General features: G+C 29.3%; 1 protein-coding gene and 1 long non-coding RNA gene across 5 annotated transcripts in view; one reads left to right on the top strand and one right to left on the bottom strand.

The window, feature by feature from the left end:
- The first annotated feature begins 378 nt into the window (after positions 1–378).
- Positions 379–24,537, top strand: part of LOC126847436 (diuretic hormone receptor-like) — a 131,148-nt gene continuing 106,989 nt past the window's right edge. For all 4 annotated transcript variants that reach the window (XM_050587652.1, XM_050587651.1, XM_050587654.1 and 1 more), the window contains exons 1-3: positions 379–559; positions 14,341–14,388; positions 14,464–14,608. In XM_050587652.1, the coding sequence (XP_050443609.1) occupies positions 14,365–14,388; positions 14,464–14,608 (169 nt within the window). In that variant the 5' untranslated portion in view covers positions 379–559; positions 14,341–14,364. The remainder of the gene's footprint in view (positions 560–14,340; positions 14,389–14,463; positions 14,609–24,537) is intronic.
- LOC126847439 (uncharacterized) lies at positions 22,120–23,965 on the bottom strand. Its single transcript, XR_007687064.1, has 3 exons — positions 23,860–23,965; positions 22,875–22,956; positions 22,120–22,291 (listed from the first exon to the last, which is right to left on the bottom strand). It is a non-coding gene; the product is annotated as an uncharacterized LOC126847439 (long non-coding RNA).

Genomic DNA, 24,537 nt, shown 5'->3' with positions numbered 1-24,537 from the left:
AACATTGCTTTCATTTTTCCTCTGCCACATTACCCGCTGTTGCCTACCGCTCAGAATTACAACAATCCCATTTCTTATTTGCGTTTTAATTTGAATTTTTGTATACTGAAAATTCTAAACAATTTTAGACTTGGCCAGATTTTTCCGGACAGAATAAGAATTTGCCCGACACTGGCGGACATCTTACCCTCGAAAACTTGATAATAAGTAAACACCTCGACTTCCTGGTGAGATTTTAGTGCACACAGAAAATGGGTATACCGTATGGGTATAGTATACCTATACTATAGGGTTGAGCGGTTGCGCTTACGCCGTCCGCGGTGGGCCCCTTTGGCATAACCGTCGTGCGGCATAGGTTTCAGTGTGTTTGGCGTTTTCGAACCGTTCGCTCGGTTACCGGATCTGGCGTGTGCGTGCCGACCGTTTCGTTTCTATTACAGTCGTTTTGTATTATTTTTTTTTTCTACTTCAAATTTATTATTGTAATTTTTTAGTTTAGTTTTATTATTTAAAAAAAAAAAAAAATTATTCGTCCGGCGATAATTCAACTACTACAATGGTACGAATGCAATAATAATAATCGTTCTTTTAATATTTATTACATAGTATAAAAACATATACATAGTATCTATATCCAGTATATATATTTTATACAATATCCTACACCGTAAACGAGTGCATATAAATATTGTAGACACGCAGGTGTACCACCACAGCAAGTATATATATATATATTATATACCCGTCGGTTATTTTTTGTATAATGGTGTTTTGTGAAATTCCACGCCGGGGATACCTATCAGTGGGCTCAAAATGTTAAAAAAATATTTTCTTAATTTTTTTTAGATTTTTATTTGATCCCCTTAGTCTCCATGTTGCACGTAAAATTTATAATTATTTAAAAAATATACAATCTTACATCAAATCAAGCTTAAACCAAATACATACTTGTCGATTATTCAATATTAGATTCGTGTGTGATTTTTATAGACATTCAACAAAAATACTAATCGCCTTGTTAAGAATAATTATCCTCCATTACTCTAATACACTCCATTAAAAACTTATACAACTTAATTAGTAAACTTGATTTTAAATTTAAACAAATATTTATACATTTTGAAGTTATGACGATTTTAATAACAAACATATTTTTTATGTGTCAATCAAATGAGGAAAATGCGAGGGAAACTATATTTTATATCAGTATAAAAATATGGACATTTTTATCTTTATAGAATATTCATATATTACTAGAATATCTATAAAAATATATATTTATTGGAGTTGTCCTTTTAAACATTTTAATCTCATTTTCGACAAATGAAAACGACTCGGAGGGTAGAAAACATTTTTTTTATAGTCAGTTAATATCCATAAAATATAAATATATGCTATACTAATATAATGTCTATAGCCCAATAAACCTTGTGGTGTACATAAACCGACAGTATAGAATAAAAAGCAACAAGTGTCGCTGTAGGTATACACGTATATACACAATATTGTCTTTTAAAAGAACTCATTGTTTCACTCACCCCTCCCCGCCCCAAATAATAATAACATATACTAAAAAGATATCCCTAAAATTTCAGATCCATTGCATTTGATAAATACATAAGGAAATGTTTGTCTTTTTCATAAAAAAAACAATTCTTACATAAAACTAAACAAAATGTTTACAATTATTTAAAAAGTCATTCTCGTGATATTTTCACCAAAAAAATTGTTATTATTAAGTTACAGCCAGTCGCAAATGATAGAACTGCTAATAAGATAAAAACCTTATAAAAAAAATTGTTATCACAAAATAACGGGAGAAGGATTTTCAAATGTCATATTTCAGCTGTAAGAATCTTTTTTTTTAATTGAACAAATTGATTGATTTGGATTTAAGTTTGAATTTTTTAAAACAATGTAAAATTTCCCACGTTAATCAGGCGCCAAAAAAAAAAAATATATCACTAGGAAGTACCTGATCTGAAGTTTAAGGGATTTTTTATTTGAATAGACTACTATCGATTGAAAGGATATAGGTAAGCCGTAGGAAAAACAAACAAAAATGATAAAAACAGTCCAACATATTATTGTGTATTTGAAGTAAATCGTTAAAAAAAAAAAAAGATACAAATTTGAATATTCTACAACATGAACTTGTGATAGAACATCAATAATCTATCATATGTTCGCTCACAGTAACTATCCCCCCCTTTATTTTACTAAACAATGTTTTAAAGGTAACAATATGATTTAGGGAACGAAATTATTTTTATATGGTAAAATAGCTGTCGTTTGGTTAGGTTTCTGTTTATTACGAAAAATTGTATATTTTCTTATACACGCAAATAAGAAAAAAAATCACTTTTAAAAATGCCATGATGAATTTTAATTTTATTTTATGACTCACTTTTTATTTTTCACTCTTTTGTGTACTAAAAAAATGCTAATTGGTTGTTAAAAATTCGTACATTAATTATGCAAATCGTACTGTAAAACGGATTTATATTATGTTCCCTCAAGAGATATTAACGCTTTTGATTAATTAATGTACTCGTGCAGGTTAACATAATAGGTAGGTAGGTAAGAAATTTCGAAGCAAGATTAAGTCAATTCCATTAATCTCAAGTAGATCGTTTTCTCATCGTCAGTTATAATACCTCAATAACTTATGGCATCGACCGACAGAATTGAAGTGAGACAGCTATTTATTTTTAAAAACTATAATACTTTCATTAAGTATACAGTAGACGTGACGTAATAGTTGTATATAAAATTCACGTTTGAGTTGAACACATAAAAATTTTAACTAGACAGGTTGGTCCATCCGATGTAAGACACATACAATTTTTTCTACACTTGTATAAGTACATATTTTAGTATATTTTTTAATACTTTGAACATTTTTTAAATGTTAAAATAAGTCCATACTTATTACTGTATTATTATAAGTACACATTTTCCAATTATTGAAAAATATAGTAAAATATGTGTAGGAAAATAAAATTTTTTCTAAATATTCATATTTTCCACGAAACTGAGGGTCTTGCATCAGATGGATCACCTTGTTTTTTTTGTACAATACGTTGCTTATGTATTTCCATTTATTGTATAAATAAAAACAATGACTTTTGGAGTTACTCGCTATTCGACTTGCGACCATTTTTTATGTATTTTTCTCAGTGCTTGTATATAAGTCTATAAATTGCTTAAAAAAAAACATGTCACTTGTACCTATTTGATCTCGTCACTTCAAACATTCTTTGGACGACTGAACATGGCATATTGTGAATTTTTGCACGATGTTTCTAGGTTTGACTGTTGTACGTTATAACAAAGAAACAATGAATATTAGAGCTAACAAGAACAATAACATGATTTTAGCTTGAGTGGAGAAGTCACCCAATGGTGTTACTCCATGACTTATGTTATGTATTTTAATTATTATTCATTGTGCTTCAATGCGATGCCCCAATACTATAAATGTTATAGTACTCGGTGGGTCGTAATTTGTGTAACTTAGAGTGATATTTTGTATCTAATGTTTACTTTTTTACACACATATACAAAATTAGATCGCGTAGTGAAAAAATAGCCCATATAAACTTGTAGGTAGTTCGGCGAACGCGTTATGCGGGCGTTACCTTTATAATAGTAAATATTATTATACATTTTTTATATCAAGTCATTAAGCAGTTAATTCGTATAGGTCACATAGTAATAATAATAACTAACGTTAACTATTATTACCGTTGAGTTAGCAAGATTTTTGTTTTGTATTTATAATATTATCTAAATTAAGAAGAAAAAAAATTGCTTTGTGACTTAAAAAAAAAAGACATTGGATGAACATTTTTCTATACGCTTTGTTAAATATTAATACAATAATATGTTTTTAATCATATATATGATTAAGTAAAATATAAATATAAGTATGCATATAAAAATATAATTGTACCTTTATTTGTAAAACTAGTGCACATAGTAGTGTATAAAACATGTATAAGGTCTGCGGTAGTAAGTATTTGCATATTGTGTTAGCTCTTCTATAAATTTATATATATAATATATTTATAATATTGGCGTATTTGAACTTTGAAATGGAAATAAGTCATATTTCGTTCCGCATAGATCAAACACAACAATTCTCTGAATTTATAATACAAACACATTTCTAATAATTTAACCTGGTTTTTTTTCATTTTCTCAAAGAGAATACTGTTTGATACTTAATACTATTTTAAATAATTATATGAATGACACATATAGGATAATCATAAATTAAATGTAATTTTTATTTGAAAAAAAATGTTTATTTATGTTGCCTTACAGTATTAGACAACATTCGAAAATAAAATGTCTCCAAAAAGAACAACTACAAAATTGCAACTATTTTCAGGGAAAAATGAGTGTCTTATCCTTAATGAATCGCTGTGTGTACATTTTACTTGCAGATTCAAAACGACATTATTAGATTTTCTTTATACATTCGTTTTTTCATTAAGGCTATGATGTTAGGAGAACAGAGAGGAAGGTGCGCTATGTGCTTAAGGGTGAATGCTAGGTGTAATATAGAATAACCACGAGTTGGGTAAAATACAGTTAAGGCGGATGAACGAAGCATTTCTTTTGTACAAGCAGACTCCTTGAAAAGGGTCCCAAAGGACACTGACACTATCGAGTAGAGGGCTAACCAGAGTATTGTAAATGCCTCGTGTAACATAATATAATTTTCACACTTACTATGACAACATTTTGCCAATTCTACTTCAATCACAGCGTTCAATCATATTGTTGCAATAAAATTAACATCGACCATAATATTGTTAATTATATAAATTTAATCTCATTTTATAATTTAAATATTATGAAAACAATATTTAATTGTGAACAGTTGAGTTAGATTTTTCTGTGAGGTTATATAATACCGTACTTACTATGTCATCTATTTGGTCTACAAATTGAAAAAAAACTTTACATAAAACCAAAGATTATGAAAAAGTATTTAGATTTTTTCGAGACTAGAATAAAGAACAAATTAAGAAAAAAAAGTTTACATTTTTTAGAAAATTGTTTTATTATAACAATAACACACTTTATACACACATATAAGTAAAATAATTTTATAAGCACATTTTGTAACAATCGTTAGTAAAGAAGGATATTAAGAGGAAGATAATATCCTTCTTTACTAATGATTGTTAGAACATTTTTAAGCAGCTTTTCTTATTTCATTGTTTTCTTTTTGCGCGTAATAATTGTTTTTTGTGCTGTTTTTTTTGTTTTAAGTTTATAAAGTTTGTCATAGTCATTATGGTGCAATAATATTTTTTCATTAATAAAAGCATATATAAAAAAAACAATTGCTATGACAAAAAATATTTAAAAAAATAATAAAATATACATTTTTGCCTTAACAGTAAAGAAAAAATAGGTAAATCTTTTGGCAAAATCGTTTTGACGTGAAAGAATGTAAATCATTTTTATTAATTTCAATTTATACAAGGGTTCTGTAAAAAAATTTATTTATGTACAAAATTTTAAAAAAATTATCAAAGAGTGCCCTCAATCTGCCTTGTCAATCTGTTTATAAAAAATGCTGTACTCTATCGACTGGAATTTGCAATTTAAAATAAATTTGTTTGTACATTAAATGTTTGGGAATAATTTTAAATTGCATCGTCTGTAGATGATATTTAAATTATTATTATAGTTTAGGGACATAATATATTATAGATTTTTTTTTCTTCGTATCTGTCATGACCAGATAATTCAACGTCATAGTTATATTCAAAACGTAGATGAATAAAGGGCAACCGTATACATATTTCAAGAGATCAGATTCAATTCATATTTGACAACTTGTTTAGGGGAATGGAGGAGAGGAGAGGATTTATCAGCTGATAAGGGATGACTAATGAGAGACAGAAAATCAACCGATCGCAAGACATATTCATGTTATAACGTACTTTATGGTAGCATAATATATTTTTGCACGCAAATTTCCATATTTTATTATTGTTATAGGTAATATACATTCAATTATCGTTATTTCTACTTAACCTAAACCGTGGTAAAATTATGGTTTAGGTGGCATTACTTTGGCACATTTAGATTAATAATAAAGCAAAACAAATTACAACAACAAAAAAATTCTCCTCAGGTCAGATGTTAAAAGGGATTTAGCTGAAAACGAAATAAACATAAGTATGTACGAATTAAATACCAGCACATTTCGAACCAGGTACAATACAAATCAGTACAGAATAACATGGCAAAGTTAGGCGAAAGCAATTATTAAAGTGATTCGATACGAATTTGTGAAGTTTTCAAAGCGCTTGATTGTGATGGAATCGCGTTGAAATTTGACATTGCTCCTATTGACTTAACCCTGCTAACTTGTTCTGTGCTGATTTAGACCGATCTTGGTTTGGACTGTGTCGGATAATTTGGTGTCCTCGTTTTGTGTTCATAATGTACTGAATTTCCAGTTTCCAAGCACAATATGGTAACCTTCAAAATCTATATTTATAGTTCTCGAGTGACTTTTGTGACTATAATATTTGTCTGTTGCGGCAGCAGCTGTTGTGTTAACAACGCTAGTGTTGATCGTGTAAACACTTAGGTAAAGTGAACAAATAATGAACAAAAGGATTCTCTAACACGAGCCACGGTAAAGTTTTCAGCGAGGTAAATCCGGAAAGACTAAAATAAATGATGTGGCGGGTTTGCTATTTTGGATTAGACGCACGGCGCTTTGAATAGGCTATTTTACTACAGTTGTGCGTGGAGAACTTTACAGCGTTTGGACGATAAAAGATTGAAACGTTTACAACGGACGGGTTTGCCATTAAAAACGATAGGTGGACTTAAAAAAAAAAAAATACATACGACACTTGTTTCAAATCAACGTTTTAGAGTGTCTACAATCATCAGACTTTATGAGAAAAAAATCTATCTTTCTCTTGATGTAAACTAAGACATTGGATTATGGATATGTGTTTTGTGTACGGCTGATTTTATGTCTCTATAATCGTCTGATGAATACCTAAAACACTGGACAGACAATTTTCAAGATTTGTCTTACTTGTCATTGTATTAAATAATAATAATAATTGCTTTTTAATATCTCCGTTTTGAATATAATTATCACGTTGAGTCATATCTGGCCATGACAGGTGCGAAGAAAGAAAATATATTATGATATAATATTATGTCACTTAACGTCAATAACAATAAAAAATATAATCTCCAGACGGTGAATTATTATTTCCAAACATAATTCTGGTCGATAAACGAGCATATATATTTTTTTTAAACAGAATATAAATTTAACGATTGCAAACTAGTGGCAATGCACATAGATAGTTTTATAAAAATGGTGTACGTTAATTGAAATAAAACGTTTCTGCGGTTGCCAAAGAAATAGAGATGAAGTTTACGGGTTTTTGTTTGTTGCCTTAACGGTATATTTAGGTCTACGCGTCGAGAACAATTTAAATAAATATTATTCATGTTATTTTTTCATATACCATGTTTTATTGCTTTGGTTTGTCTGCATATGACACGCGTTCAATGTGAAATACATTAAACCTCAGACAGTGTCGCGGTTAACCGACGCGACGGTGTACTTTTCGTTTGTCTATTTTGTATCCCGAATATTATTTTTTTTGGATTGTATAATCATTTTTAACCCACCCTGAGTCAATAGACATTTTATTATAACGGGGGGGGGGGGGGTGAAGCTATTACAATGGGGTCAGGGTATAGTGGGGAATGAGCATATTATTGGGACGGGGGAGATCACAGGTAATCAGAAATTATTTTAATTGAAAGGTATTCAAAGAATCGGTTCGATGCGAATCCGTAGCTGGTAGAAGTGAACAAAAATCCATAAGACCATTGTAAAAGCTATAACGTACTTACAATTATTATAAGTCGATCATTTCGGAGAATACGTTTGGTCTATGATTATTTTTTGCCGTTGTCAAACCCGTTGACTGTAATTGATTTTTTCACACAAAGAAACCTAAAAAGTCACCACACAAATTGTAATTTCCCCATTTTTTGGGGGTTTCCTTAACAAAAAAAAAAAAAAAATGGCTTACTACAGATTTTTAAGAAAATTTCATGTTACAGTCATGTAAGCACCTTACGGTAATGTATAATTCCTAAATTATTATAGTAGTAGATTAAAAAATGATGAGGACTTTTACAACTATTAAGAGGATAATTATTTTTTTTTTTAATAAACGAAGCGTTTACCACGTTTAATAATTAGTCCATTCTTTTTTTCGCGTCATAACTACAACTTGAGTAGTTAAAAACAGACAGAAGTATTTTGTAAGTAATGTTGATGAATGTTTTCAAATCAAAATTCATATTTCAGCATTAATTTGGTTAAAAAAAAAAAAGAAATATGTTTTCATATAAAAATAGCCCAAATATTTTATATTAAAGCTTCCGTACTTGACGATCAACAGTTTATTATTAAACGGTCGGCAATTAAGAACTTTTGAAAATTATTATTTTTGACGGTACTTTTAACTTTACCACGTGTTTTGTTTTAATTGCAAAAATACAAAACTTCGGCAAACATATTTTGTTGGTTGTAACATCTTTCTAAAGTATTTCCCTAAAAAAAAAAAAACTGTCCTTGAAATATTTTTTTTTTCCCCAAACGACCAACTGTCTATATTTGCTGAAATATAAAACGCTATTGATACTAGATCTAAACGACGGGCTCGACATTGCCGTTGTAAAGCAGGTAAACCGTTCTTGGGAAACGTCAGGAAGTTTAACAGGTCGTTATTAAAATAAATAGCAGTACGTTTTGGGTTATAACTTGTTCGGTTTATGGCCAAGTAAACTCATATCATACACAGTGCGACGGTGCCGTCCATTTATTTTAAGAAAACTTGTCAAGATTTCGTACCTATATGTATGTATATAATATATATGTAATACTTGTGCGATGGCATAAATTTACATTACTCTTTCAAATCTGTTCAAATTTGTATTTATGATATAACGAATAAAGCGCGATATTGTTGTGTGTATTTTTTCACTAATGGACGCAAAATGTATATACAGAGTGATTCAATATGGGTTTAACACTTGTTTTATTTTAAAATAATTGCAATTTCAATAGTTTTTCTTTATTATTTGACAATATTTGAGTTTGTATATTTTTCCACTTTTTTTGCCAGAGCTCTATCGACGTTTCAAACTTAAATGCTAAGATATAAATGTAATTAAATTAAGAATAATTCGCCGACAATTTTAACTTGTTTAGATTCTTTTTTTTTAATGTTATTAAAATTTAAAAGTAATTACCCAAAACTGATTATCGACCAGTCAAAACTTTTAGTAAATTCTTATTAATTTAAAACGTTCATTATAGTTGTTTACGTTAACATTTAAGTTTCAAAAGTCTATAGAGTTTTGGTAAACACTAAAAGAGGTAAATATTTAGCGGATCTCATGTATGACAAATTCATTAAAGTATACAACGGTAAACTATATTACAGTTTTACTGTTTACAGTCTATGGTTTGATAATGTTGGGATGGCTTAGGTCACACTACATACTATGGTACAAACCGTTAAGACACCTAATGGATGACTAGTAAATGAGAAAATATAACAAATATATATATTTTTGAGGTAATTTACCATAAACAAAGTACGGGATGCTGCTAAAGCTGTTGCCGAGATACTCGATAAAAAAACTACAAATCTTTAGAGTCTAATTTTATTAGGCACTCAGAAAGTCATAATAATGGTTAATATATTAATTTAACTACCTCGGTGAATTGTAATACGTTTAATGATTTAAGGATTCGATAAACAATATTAATCAGTAATCATGGTGATAGATTTATTTAATCAATATACAGCAAAGTAATCGTATGGTTGATTACATTAAAAATGTATTTGTTACCATTATTACATTTGTAGTAAAAAGTAATGTATTACTTTATTTTAATCAGCTAGTGATAACTCGTTGTGTTATTGTTTTAAAATATCTTAACTATTCCTAAATAATAAATTAGTTATATATCACATATTAAGATATTAATATTCGAAAAATTAATGTCATATGTACAATTAATAAAGCGTAAGAGCGGTTTAAAAAAATGTAATAATTTATCACATTATAATACAATTTGATGATTTGCTATTGCATGAAGTGTAATCATGACAACCGATTACTTTTAAAATGTATTATATAATTATTCATTAATTACATGGAGATTAATTTTTTTTAGTGATCTGTTGTGTAATTCAACAATATGGTAATTAATTGCGCCCAAAACTGGTAATTGAAAGTATATCTGAAGTATTATCAAAATAAACAATATGTAAACAAACAATTGTATTAAAAAAATGCCATGAAGACACAGTTTACTTATTATTACATCAAAACACATAATTATTTTATTACAGAGAAGTTAATAAAATCCATACAGAAATTAAATTAAAAAAAAAAAAATAATAAAACAATTATAAAATTAATTTAACAGGAAAATGGTAAGTAATACAGAAAAAAATACACGAGCTAATAAAAAATACTAATTAATAGTTATGAATATAAATGAAAATTAGTTATGCACAATGTATCATGCAAAACAGACATCTCTATTAATGATATACAGCGAATGATTTTCAAGTTTAATTACTTTAAAAGTTAATAACGAAAACCGGATATCGACCGGTCGAGATGTTCAGCAGATTAATCTTGATTTAAAAAAATGTAATTAACTATTTACGTTACCACTACATCATCTTAAAGAACTGTCTCTATAAAAGAAATCTATAAAATTGTAATTATCTCAAAAGAAAACGATTGTCTTGTCCTGTCCTCAACGAGTCACCCGTTGTATTGCAGTTTTTGATTTTTGTTTTCGACGAGTATGCCGTTTTAGTATAATTATAATATTATAAAACACCCTCGTGTTATGTGTATTTGATTTATAATAAATGTATGAGCTAATGAAAACATTCGAGTGTTCATACATAATATACATTTTATCTTTTATATATTATATATTTCAATTTTTAACGCATCTGCCGCCCGTTTTCCCAACGAAATCAACAAAGCTTAAAAGCTGAGTGTGGAGGGTGGCTCTTTTTTACTGTAGTCGAGCATTACACTGGGCATACCCTCTCAATACCTTTCAAGTACGCATTGCATTTCCTGAACATTTCTTTTGTACACAACATTATAATATAATATTAATTTATACGCCCTGTACGCCAAAAGCGAAACAAAAGCCCACGACGAAAAAAGCACGCGTTGTTTGTATAAAGAGAACATGTTGGTTTTCAGATTAATATATAAAAAAATATTCCTTGGCGAAAGGACTTGCGGTATTCGTATCGATAAAAACAAAATGTAAAAGTGGGCTATACTTCTTGTCGGCAAACGAAACCTGCCATTTCCCGTGACCGTGAGCGATAACTCGAAATAGGTGTATAGTAATATTTAACTCGACGACTAAGATTGATATTTCAGTTGAAAATATCGACGGATAAAACTTAAAAGGGCAGACGTAGTAACGTATATAATCGTAACCCAAACCGAGACACGTGGGACAAGCGCACTTTAGTCTAGCCTTATATATAAATAAAAAAATATAATAGCCATATCCCATTTTTTTGACGATTTTAGTATAATAAAAATAAAAATCTGTCGTTGTTTATATTTTGGATATAATATGTAAGTTATTATTATATTTGGCTCTGTACTAAAACCGTTATACTTCTATAAAATAAATGTTGTAATTATTTATATATTATTTGTATTAAATAAATATTTTAGACAACAATGGGTACAAGTCTAGGTACGGTCTAGATAATCTAAAACGAAATTATTTTCGGGATACTTGTTGTCTGTTGATTTATCGTTTTTGTTTAAATTCAAAACAAATATAGTAAATCCGACTTCTTAGGGAAAGCCGTTGTAAGAGTTTTTCCAAATAATAAACACTACATAGCTAATTAGTTTCTTCTTTTCGCTATCTACCCTAAAGATATAATAGCTGAGTAGTAACTTTATTTTAGATTACATTGTTGATCCGGGTACAAATTCAAATACACTTTGGATAACCAGCGTTGGGCGCAATTAATTACTTTATTGTTTAATTATTATACGTATAATCGGTTACATAAAACTAATCAATAATAACTTATTACATTTTTAGAAGGAATCAGTTATTATGACTACACTTGTAATAGTTAATCGCCGACACATGATGTAATAAATTATTACACATTTTTTTGTATCCTCTTTTAAGGATTTATTTATTACACATATCATGACATTATTTTTTTTTACATAAACCTTTTGGTATTTGCACAATAACTACCAACTCTTTATTTAAGAATAGTTAGTTAGATATTTTAAAACATAAATATTATGAGTTATGACTAATTGTTATAAACAAAATAATATTATAATCATATTGTTCTTATGATTATGAATACTTTTTTAATGTAATCACACCATATGATTGCTTTTGTGGTTATTGATTACATTAATCTAATACCGTGATAACTAATTACAACTACTGGTCAGATCAATAGACAGAACACAATTTTCCCAACACCAAGGTAGTAAAAATAATGTATTTTCTTAGCAGACAACTTTTTTCTTAATATTTAATTCGGAAAAAAAGAGTAACTACAAAAAGTTTTTTCATTTTTAATCTATAGAGTAGCTACATGAAGAAATCGGTAAAAAAGTATCGTAGGTCTGATACAGAAATATATAAACCATCCGCTTTGAAGCCAAAATGTAAAGTCTCACATTTTACATTGCATTTTTATTGCATTAGTATACCGTAGACTATACTATAATAGCGGCAGCAGCCAAACGTGTGTAAATTGTAGGTTATTTTTTTATCTTCTGTTTTTTATGTAATGCATGCCTTATATAAGTATTTATTATGGTCTGTGACGCTGAGAGCCTAATAAAAGTAAAATATGAAATTCCATTTGTCAGTAACACTTTTTAAGGGTTTCCACGGGAATATACACATGATCTTTTATAGCTCTAAAAGCCACGGAGACGCGTGTGCCCGGTAATAACCTCTAAGGAGATGATCTAAAATTGTCTATATAACACATAAATAAAAATCAAGCGAAATGTTCACCCAAAAGCAAACACATCCAAGTGTAGTTGTGTAATATCCAATGCCGATTTTGTAACCCCACGCACCATTAATATAGCAAAAACACCAATCAATGCGATTGCACACAACAACTGCACATAGTTATAGTTTTTAATTTGGCCTCTGTTAATTAGTGATTGTTTAAATATAACAACAACACGAACAGTTTTGCAAAACTACTTTTTTCTCATTGTTGGACGGTATACTAAAAAAAAAACTTGATCTCTTTATGCTATCATTTAGCCAGAACTTAAAGACATTGTGACAGCTCACAGCGTTGGTTTTTTTTGTCGAGATTAATTGTTTAATGTCTTTTGTGATTTTGACATTATCCGATTAAATGCAATCAATGAAAAATGACGTTCTTTGGACTGTACACGTCTTATTGTAATATTTTTTTTTCGAATGTACTTTCTTGATGGGCGAGGAATTTCCATTTGTGACAAATCGAATAATACATTGAATAATTCAAACTGTCAACGCCTTAAGTGCTATTAAAAAAAAAAAAAAACAAATCTAAATTACCTTCTTAACCGTGTTCATTATTATTGACGAGTAAAGGATAGCATTTGAGTAAGTTTTTTTTTTGTTTACCTTTTGAAAGCATTTTTTAAAATGTATTTTGAATCACTTAGCCATATTGATCTAAAGGCGCTAAAATATAAAAAATTTAAATATTCGATTTCGTCTCCACGCGTTGATACAATATTACACAACAATGTACTTACTACAAAACCGATGGGATGTGCTCGTTTATAATAATAAACATTCATTTAGGTAATTTAGCGAGACCAAAGTAAACCGTTTGTCCCGCAAAACCCCATTCTTTCCAAACGGTACTTGTCCCTTTGCTTAGTGTTTAATAGCAACCTATATCGTGCTGTCAGACCCCAAAAAACCGACGGGTTCGATGAATAAACTACCATTAAAATAAACGGACCACTTTCTCATCCTTTATAAATATACATATATATATATATACCATTCAAGGCAACCCTCGCCTTGTTGCTACAATAATTGATTATGCGACATGCGTTTACAGACAGAATTTGAATCTAGTTACGCTTTCAGCCATATTACACAAAGTTTTATGCCCCAACCAAAATGTGCTGGGCTTTTTTAAATTAACTACCCTTTGGTCTAATGTCATTCGTGTCGTTATGTTTTAGCCATCAGAATAAATACCGATCACCATGAATTTGGGTAAAACAAGAGTGGTAAGTTTTTGCAATTTGTTACAAAGTGCCAGAAAAAAAACAAAACATGTATTTAAGTTTGATTTTCAATTGCAGGAGTGTCCGGCTGAAAACACGACGGTTCGTGGTTGGTGCCCTCGAATTTCGGATAATATACTATGTTGGAATACAACAAAAGCCGGAACCTTAGTGTCCCAGTCGTGTTTTAGCGAATTGAATGGAATCCACTATGACACTTCACGTGAGTAACACGGATATGTTATTAATATTAATTGAAATAGCTGACGAATTATTATTTGAAATGGCTACAAACCACATTCCATTTACAAGGTATACTCACAATAACATGAGCCACCTGATTTTCTGCTGATATACAAAAAAATTGAGAAATAATGGAGTATAAATATTTTAATTTTCATCATGCAATAATATATTAAAAACATTGTATTTATTTCCCTTCAGTAACAAGATTAATAAGAATGGGGGAGGGGAGGTTAACTTTAAAAAAATTAACGGTACCATAAATATTTAATTATATCTTTTATGTATCTACGTATATTGAAAGAATGCATTTATAAAATGCGGAGATGAGTGCGATAAAATATTTTTTTTTTATGATCTTTAAACATCTAAGCGACTATCTTCTTTTAGTTTATTATTTTACGATTACCACTAACAATATTGTAACCAGTACTAACGTTAAATTAATAAACAATTTATATACCATACACAACGGATGTTTAAAAACGAGCCAAATGAATTTCATAAAAATTAATTAAACAACTATTTCCAGTTGGTCGTTTTTTGCCGAATTGAATATTAAGAAAAAAATTGTCTGCCAAGAAAATACATTATTTTTACTACATCGGTGTTGGAATATTGCGTTTTGTCTATTGATCTGACCAGTAAATGTAATTAGTTATCACGGTGTTAGATTAATGGAATCAATAACCACGAAAGCAATCATATGGTATGATTACATTAAAAAAGTATTCATAATCATAAAAACAATATGATTATAATATTATTTTGTTTTTAACAATTAGTGATAACTCATAATATTTATGTTTTAAAATATCTAACTAACTATTCTTAAATAAAGAGTTGGTAGTTATTGTGCAAATACCAAAAGGTTTATGTAAAAAAAAATAATGTCATGATATGTGTAATAAATAAATCCTTAAGAGAGGTTACAAAAAAATGTGTAATAATTTATTACATCATGTTTCGGCGATTAACTATTACAAGTGTAATCATAATAACCGATTACTTCTAAAAATGTAATAAGTTATTATTGATTAGTTTTATGTAACCGATTGTACGTACAATAATTATTCAACATAGGTCAACAATGTATTGTAAAATAAATTTACTACTAAGTTATTATATCTTTAGGGTAGATAGCAAAGAGAAGAAACTACTTAGATTTTGATAATAAACAAAAACGATAAATCAACAGACAATAAGTATTCGGAAAATATTTCTATTTTAAATGTATTTGTTACCATTAACACATGTACGGTCACAAATTTTGCTTTGTTCTTAACAACTAGCGGTAACTCGTGGTTTTTTTTTTAACAACCAACAATTATTAAATGATATATTAATTATGGTTAAAAAAAAGAGTATTGTTTTAAGGTAATATCATAAATTACAATTCGACGATTGACTATTATAAGTTTTATCCTAATAAAAACTGATCACTTTAAAACATTTAAAAATAATTATTGAATAATTTAATTAATTCTAATCGACTGTCTTATTCAAAGTAATCAATTGCGCCCAAAACTGGCTATCGAAAGTATATTTGAATTTGTACCAAAATTAACAATGTATTGTAAAAAAGATTTATTACTCAGTCGTCATATTTATCTCTTGGGTATACACTGAAAAGACTAAAAATAATTAGCTTTATAGTGTTTGTGTATTCTTAATACTTGGATAAAACTTATAACCGCGTCCCAAGACAGGTCAGAATTAAAACTAGTGTGAATTATGAAAAAGTAGTTGGTTTTCTTTGCTCCACGCAAAAAAACATTTATTTATCATGAATATGTATTACGGGTTTACTTAACCCACATAATTAAATATTTCAACACAACTATTATGATAAAATAGTATAGATGATAATATTATTCATTTGTAAATATTTAGTTGTAGCTAAACATTTATTTCCAATTTGAAAAATAGATACACACACCACTCAAAAAAATTGAGTAATTAAATCGAGTAACGTTATAATTGAATTAATAGTATTATAACAAGGTTACTAGGTTGCATTTCCGACTGATTGTATTTAAACAATTATTAAATGTTTTAGTTAATTAGTTTGGTTTTAATCAATTGTGTAATTTAATCATAAACTAATCAGTTACACCCACCAATGGCGCAGTTGAACAAATTATCAATTTTGTGGTATTATAAATTATAATATTAAATTTGAACTGTTTAATTTGTGACGAAATAAATCTACTTTAATTTGTATTCGACCGATTATGTTTCTCAAGCAAGCGCACTCAGAATTTTATTGTTTCACTTGAATAATATGCACACACAGTAGATGTAGTTCATCAAGATGTAGTATACATTACCTTAGCCATTGGCGAAAATTAATGTTAAATATTCTTATGAACAAATAAATAACAAGGTAAAATGTAGGCCATTGAGGTCTTTGATTTGTTTTAATGGGAAATATATTTACAAAAAAAAAAAACAAAACTGAACAACACTCACAACGGGACGCTAAATTGGAATAGTTTCATAGTTTAAACGCGAATTCGGGAAATACAATTTTCAAAAATATATAATAATATGTAAAGATTTGAACATTAGTTGTATAATTTGTTTTTTTTGTATTTTTTTTTACTACATTTATATACTAACACTTTGTTCGACAACAACAATGTTCTTAATGGAATGTGTGTGTGTGTGTGTGTATTACTAACTTTTACTTGAAACATTTTCACTCGAAGGCGTTGGATTTTTTATTTTTTTAAATTTTATTCTTGTTGAAATATATTTGTGCCGACTATTTTTTCCAAGCCAAATGTAATAGTATTTTACGTTTCGAAGCATTTTAATGCGAACGCACAATGGCATGTGTTACGATCAATTCGGCTCCTCCCATCGAACACACCGACTCGGATCTAGATTTGCTTTGACAGCCTTGATTTTTATTATATATTTTTTTTTCAAACAACATATTCCATTAACAGAATTTTAAGTATAATAATTGTTATTCTCAATACCGACCGTCGCAAACGTCGAAAATAATCTCAAACTTTGCAATTAAAACATTATTTTTTACTTGTTGTATTTGATTGTAAATCTTTATACTGTTATTGAAAATGTAAATGTTAATAGATTTTTATATAACATAATATATTACTCTAAAATATTTGATGTAATAAAGCTATTTTTTTTATAATGGGTTAATCCGTTTGGTTAATCTGTTTTAAAAATTATTTAACGTACTTTGAACATTTTCATCCTTTTTTTTTAACGATAATGTTTTTTTTCAACATTATTTTAAAAATATATAGTTTATGTGTATTATCTGGTAAACGTCGCAAGACTTTTAAGGTAACAACTAAAATAACATTTATATAGATATTATGTTGTGTGATGTTTTTTTTTTAAATTTTTGTCCAGCTAAATTCAAACCAATCCTTTGACATATTATATAATACCATACCACTATAACAACGATGGAAATAATAATGATTAATTTCATTTTTAACCGACGTTTATCCGATCCAGCCATAAGCCGATTAGTTGTTACCGGTAATTGATAGGCGGCTGTACAAGAGAAAATACAAACGCCAAAGTCGCAAGAAACTGTCTTCGATTAAAAGTAATTGCATTTATTCCTCGTGGTTGTATTTCTACAAGGTGGTTGGTCAGCTATGACCCAGTCAATATCTTAAGAGGTATTCTGGGGTTTTTCAAAATTATTTATACTTTTATAGTCAATAGATGGGCCAATTTTGATATGCATTTCAAAATACAAACCCATCCCCACGTGTTCACTCCCCTTATAGACTTAAGCTTTTCTGTCTGACAGTTCTAAGCTTGTTTGAAAAGTGCACAAGGCATTCAAATTGTTCGGCCAGACTTCTATTGTTTTGTTTTCAAAATATGATCGATTGTAGTTTGGTGTATTAATATAGATATTAGATCTAAAGATGGTTCGTACAACCTGTGTAATATAGTTTGTTCTACTAAGAACGATTATTATTGTTTGTGTATGTAACTATGCATACTATATATTCCACTTTATGAAATATAATACAGGCCACGGATGGCAATAGTTCCACGGAAAATGTGCTGTGGTTATCTCGCTTATGTATAAATTATTATTAATACAGACATTTAATCAAAACGGTAGCTTAGGTCAAGAGTGGCCGTGTTGCAAGTGAGTTAATTTGAATAACGAGAGATCAAAATCGTTCAAACGAAAGTCCGGAATAATAATTTCTTATTGCGGTAGTAAACTTTGCCATCAGCTACTGTATAAGAATAAATTGTTAAATAAAATATCTCTATACAATTATAGGTCTAAAGTGCAACCGATGCGCACTATTTTTGTAAAACTTGAAAATAATTAACAGATAATAGAAAAAAATTCAACCACTTTTTGCGTATTGCTAGTGCATTACTTTAAGAATATTCCCTACAAATTTACAAGTAAATCCGATTATTTTTTAGGTGATAAATGTGTTAATATTAGATTTTTAGGGCGATTTTAAAATAGAAAGGGTTGACTTTTTAAAATTATTTGCCCGATAAAGTACCTTTCCGGTATGATTTCTGATCTACAGACTTGCTAATTGGAGGATTTAGTTCAGCGGTTTAGAAGATATCGTTAGTTAAGTTCCAAAGCATAATTAAAAGCCAGCAAAATTATTCTATTTTAAGTAAAAGGGTGTAAATAGGTACAAGTAGTATTCATCGTCTGCCTTTAAACATTTGTCTCCATTTTTATACATAATATATAAACCTAATGTAAACTGTTAATTCACTCACACCACGATCTACCTTCAGTGTAATTTTTAGACCTTAAGACTTACCCCTTCTGAGAGAAAAGGGTTTATGATATTTTTTTTTGAATGGTCAACGTTTTATCTATAGTTCAATGCTTGAAGAATACTCCGTACTAATTAGTACAACGATACTACTGTAGTCAAGTACATTAAAAGTCTGAAAATAAATACCCTCCTTGCGGCCCCGGTCGTGTATTCTTATTACAGTTTGTTTAAGTATCGCATGGATACTTACCTTTTTATCTCTTACAATCAAATTAGCCCCGATTCCGGTCTAATTAAATTTAATGGACTCCCCGAGTCTTATAAGTGGCTTGGTGTTATTAAGAGTAATCGAGTTACTTTATTGGTCTTTTCATCGTAGATACCATATAACAATGCAATGTTGTACGTCGTAGGTATAGGATTATGCGTTTATATTATGTTAAGACAAAGGACCAACCTAGGTAATATTGTCTTAACGACGTGCATCACTAACGAATGTAATTAATTTTTAATGTCAATGAGATGAACCATTTAATTTTTATTGTGAACTAAGGTTCATTGCAGTTATTCGATTATTTCTCCAACGGGTACAATAATGCGGGCAACAGATAAAAAGTAAAAAAAAAATTGATGAAGTACCTAACAATTATGGTTATTCGAAACCCAATTTGCCCGGTTTATTTGTAAAATTAATAATCATGAGCTTAACTCATCATTATTGTTTTCACTCATGTGTTTCAAAAGCGATACAGTTCAAAAAGTTGTAATTTTTAGTTATCACCAAGGTAAGACTTGGGTAGTCTGTCTTCGAGAAGTATGCAATAATTGTATTGAATAATGTTTTATACAATTTGGAAGAATTATTAGTTAAGTGAATGCTTTTTGATGGGATCACATTTTTTTGAAACGTCGACAATATATTAATTTTTCGTAATTAAAGAATAAAAAAAAAACGAAAACTTGATTCGGTTAAAATATTATCTTAGTATATTATAATACTGTTGTTGTAAGATAAAATATCGAAGGACTTGCATATAGTTGGCCACGTTAAAAACAATATTGTGTTAAAAACCAAATGGTTAAAAACTGTTCGGTGTCAACGGTCAAAATGGCCGACCGTTGTTTTGGTAGTTAAAAACGTTATCAGCTCTTCGGCCGTACAACAATTGCGGCCGGACGACGCGAACGCTATCATTTCCGTCACTTGTTCGTCGCTGAAATCGAACCCGCAAGCGTCGACGGCCGACCGCAAGTGACGGAAGTGCATGCGACCGTCGCCGCCGCAGCCGATGGCCGAGAACGACCGGTGCACTTCCGTCGGGGTCATTGGCGCCGCGCACAGCAGCCGGCCGAACAGCCGGACGAACTGGTCGTACGACACGACGGCGGCGCAAGGTTCGATGTCGGCCAGCGTCAGCACTTCGGTCATCTTCGCGTCGTCCACCGGCTCGGCGCCCAGCCCGCGGAGCGCCACCTTGACGCTGGACACGCTCAGCTCGCCCGTGCCGTGTTTGTCGAGCGTTTCGAACGCCGCTCGCACGTCGCTCAACTGTGCGGCCGTCATCGTCAACCGCGGGCCCCGCAGACACCGCTCTTGCCATTCCGTCAACTCGAATTGGTCGTCGGACATTGTACGTCGAGCTTGTATGTATTTAAAAAAAAAGAAAAAACACACACATCCGCACAATATACAAGCCGTTGTCTAGGTAAATGTTGTATACATCTTAGCGGCCCTACACTGTCTATATCTACCTTCAGTCTAAGGAAGACGGTTCTTCTTTCAAACAAAATGTACCTAAAACTATACTGGAAAAAGATAAATGACGAAAAATGTGTCAACTCTGGTTTGTGATATTTCTACGTTTCTCAACGTTTCCGGAAAGCATTTTGTGTAAAAAATCGTTCGATACAAATTTAGAACTAATTTAACAGTTTTTTTTTATAAGTTATAGTGCATTAAGGTTAAAAATATGTAAATTTCTCTCGATTTTTAAGGGGGAAGAGTTGAAGTTTTTGAATTTTTGGTCCATTAACGTACCTACCTTTCAGATACGATTTTAACATGGATATATTATTGTGCTCGATATAAGAAATTTGATGTTTTAAGAGCTGAAAATTTGTCTGATAATAGGTCTAACATACACTTATAACGTGAATAGAAAAAAAACAATTTGTAGTCAAAATTACATAATGAAAAAACCGGAAAAGTGACTTGAACAATATAAATGTAGATTTCGATGACTATTGGCCTAAATAACTCGAAATTCAGTATGCGGCTTGTTGCAAAAATCACAAAACAAGTATACCAAATGAAGAAAAAAAATTTAATATTTAAAAAAAAAAATTTGTAATTTTCGTAAAAAAGATATTGTGTTACTAAACATATTTTAAGGACTTGCAAAACAAATTAAATTAAAAATAACAAATTACTATACTTGTGAAATAAAAGTTACACTTTATTCTTTAGGTATTACTATCGTTTTCTTACTAAAGGGATAATCTACACAACATTTCTGCTACTTTGACAAAAATTGGATCCGTTATAGTCATATCGTATTAATAGTTTTTTTAACAGATGTTTTTTGACCATGGATCTAGATATTTTATTAGTGTAAAAGCACTTACCGTTTACTTAAATGTAGTATTAGATATTTACATATAAAATAATAGGTATTTGACATTTGTATAAACGCAAATTATTTTCATTTAAAATAATTTATTGTGTTATAGTCTTACAGAAATTAATATTACATTTTTACTATCAATTGTAATTTTTTTCTCTTAATAATTTGGAAACCGTAATGTACTGATCCATTTGTGCACACACATGGTCGTAGATCACGGGGTTTCCGGGTTTCCTAAATTTGGCGGCCAAAGTCCGTCTCCCTCTCTATACACTGAAAATTAAATAAAAACATATTAATGTTATACATTAAATCTTTATCAAATGTGTAATTTATTTTTTTATAAAGATATATATAAACCACTTTATGTAAAAGTGGTGTTACAATAATACCCACATATTGAAAGTAAAATGATTATTTTTAATAAACACATTTTTTTTTCTTCTAAAAACATAATAATATTACTATAAAACAATGTTTTTTTTATAACAAATTATTTGCACTTTAAAACCACTTTTTACATTACATGTTTTATTATAATGACACGTCTAATTGTAAAGTTACATTTTTACATTATTATTATTAACGAAATCGAAATGTTTTGGTTGATTCAAATGCTTTATAAAAAAATAGCTCAACTTTTTTAACGACAACTGAATACATTTAAAGGTTATCGTATGATAACTGTAATAAAAAAATAAAAAAGTGAGGTAATGAAAATAAAAAAATAATCCCCTTTTTACAATGCTGTTTATGGTGCAAGTAATTCAACTGACAATGAGTCAAAAGGAATATGCGCTATTTATGTATAGGTATACTAAATATTTCACTATAGATAAACAATTTCATAACTTACTCTTAGGTGTCCCATTAACATTCAACGCTGCACAAAGTATCACAAATAATGTAATAATAATAAATTTCATTTTTCTGCTTTTCTGAAAAAAAAAAATTCCAGTTTGTTAAATTGCGTAACATAATAATAAAATTCAGTTTTCCTGAAGTTAGGTTTTTCTATTTTTAGTATTAAACGCTTTTTATATTGTTAAAAAATAATTAGAAGTATTAATTTGTGTAAACATTTTTTTTTTATACTTTTATGAAATATTAGAAAATAAGAACATTTTAAAGCCGACACGTGAAACCACAGAAGAGTTTTTTAGAGTTGAAATTGAGAAAAATTGGAAACTTGGATTGATGGAAATTATGCCAACGGTCTATTTACGCCTAATTTTATCACAGTCGCGAGGCCCCTTAATTTTACCTTATAATTTGTAAGACTATAGACTCCTAATATTGGATAAAGAAATAGTAAAAAATATTTAACTACAAGAACAATTTACCAATCAATTGTAGCATATTTTATTTAAAATGTCAATTACTTTAAAAAAAAAACGAAAATTAACTACAATTTTAAATAATGTTTGATATCTTTAATTTTTTACATTTAAAAAGAAAACCGTGGGCCTTATTCAACAAAGTCCCTATTACATTTATCAAATAAAATTTCAGACATTGTTTTATATTGTAAGTTTTTTTGTAATTTAAGTTTGGTTCAATTTCAGTGTGTAGCACATACATTTCATAATACATAACTCAATGAATTTGGACAATTAAGTGTGTAAGAAAGTTTGTTATGAACTAGATTTATTTTGTATGTACAACATTAAATAGAATATTTGTTTCTTTTTAAAATAATGATTAATTTAGAAAAAAAATCTTAGTTAGCCAGAAGAACTCAAGAACAGAAGAACCAACCATAATAAAAAAAAAACCAAACACTGATTAATAAAATAGCGACAAATAAATTAAACATATATAGATTTTAGTATTAAACTCACTTGCCTTTTATTAGTGTATTGTTAAAGACGAGTGGTGTGTTCAGTTTGAATTTTCGAAACTAATTATGAATTGACTATACCGTGTGTTTGTAAATGTATAGCCATTAAAACGTGTCGATAAGCTTTTATATGAATCAATAATTATTTAGCAAACACTTGTTTAAATCGCATAGTAAATCATTTTAGTTATCACGTCAATGTACGGCAATAAAGTCTTAATTAGAATATATTTTGTCCCGTAATTTATTGAGAGACCGATAATTGGGCAACTAAATTACCATCATAACATGACTAATGTAACTAGGGAGGCCTATTTATTCAGACAAAACAACTTTGTTGGCAAATATTGTCCGTATTTCTCTCCCTAAATTATGTTTTAATGATATTTGTTTTTTACTTTTCAGATGACAACACATAAATAAAATTGTCAGGCAAATTGTTTACTCAAATTTTCTAAAATGTTTTTGGAAATATATTTTTTTAACGAGTATAAAAAACCGAGTGAGCCGCGAAAAGTACTCACAATAGCTATGTGTAAACATCTTATTTCGGGTTCTACATAAAATAAAATTAAAAATAAGAGCTGAACTTATCTTGTGCGATAACTTTATTGAGAAACGATTAATATTTTATACTGTTGATATTATTGGTTTATGATAACTATAATAAGACACATAA

Source organism: Adelges cooleyi, unplaced genomic scaffold (assembly GCF_023614345.1).
Source record: "Adelges cooleyi isolate 19-005CV unplaced genomic scaffold, UGA_ACOO_1.1 ACOO_flye_CR_arks_rails_tigmint_CR_PRNA_108, whole genome shotgun sequence".
Taxonomy (NCBI): domain Eukaryota; kingdom Metazoa; phylum Arthropoda; class Insecta; order Hemiptera; family Adelgidae; genus Adelges; species Adelges cooleyi.
The sequence above is the reverse complement of the archived record's forward strand: the minus strand, read 5'-3'. Positions and strand labels throughout refer to the sequence as shown.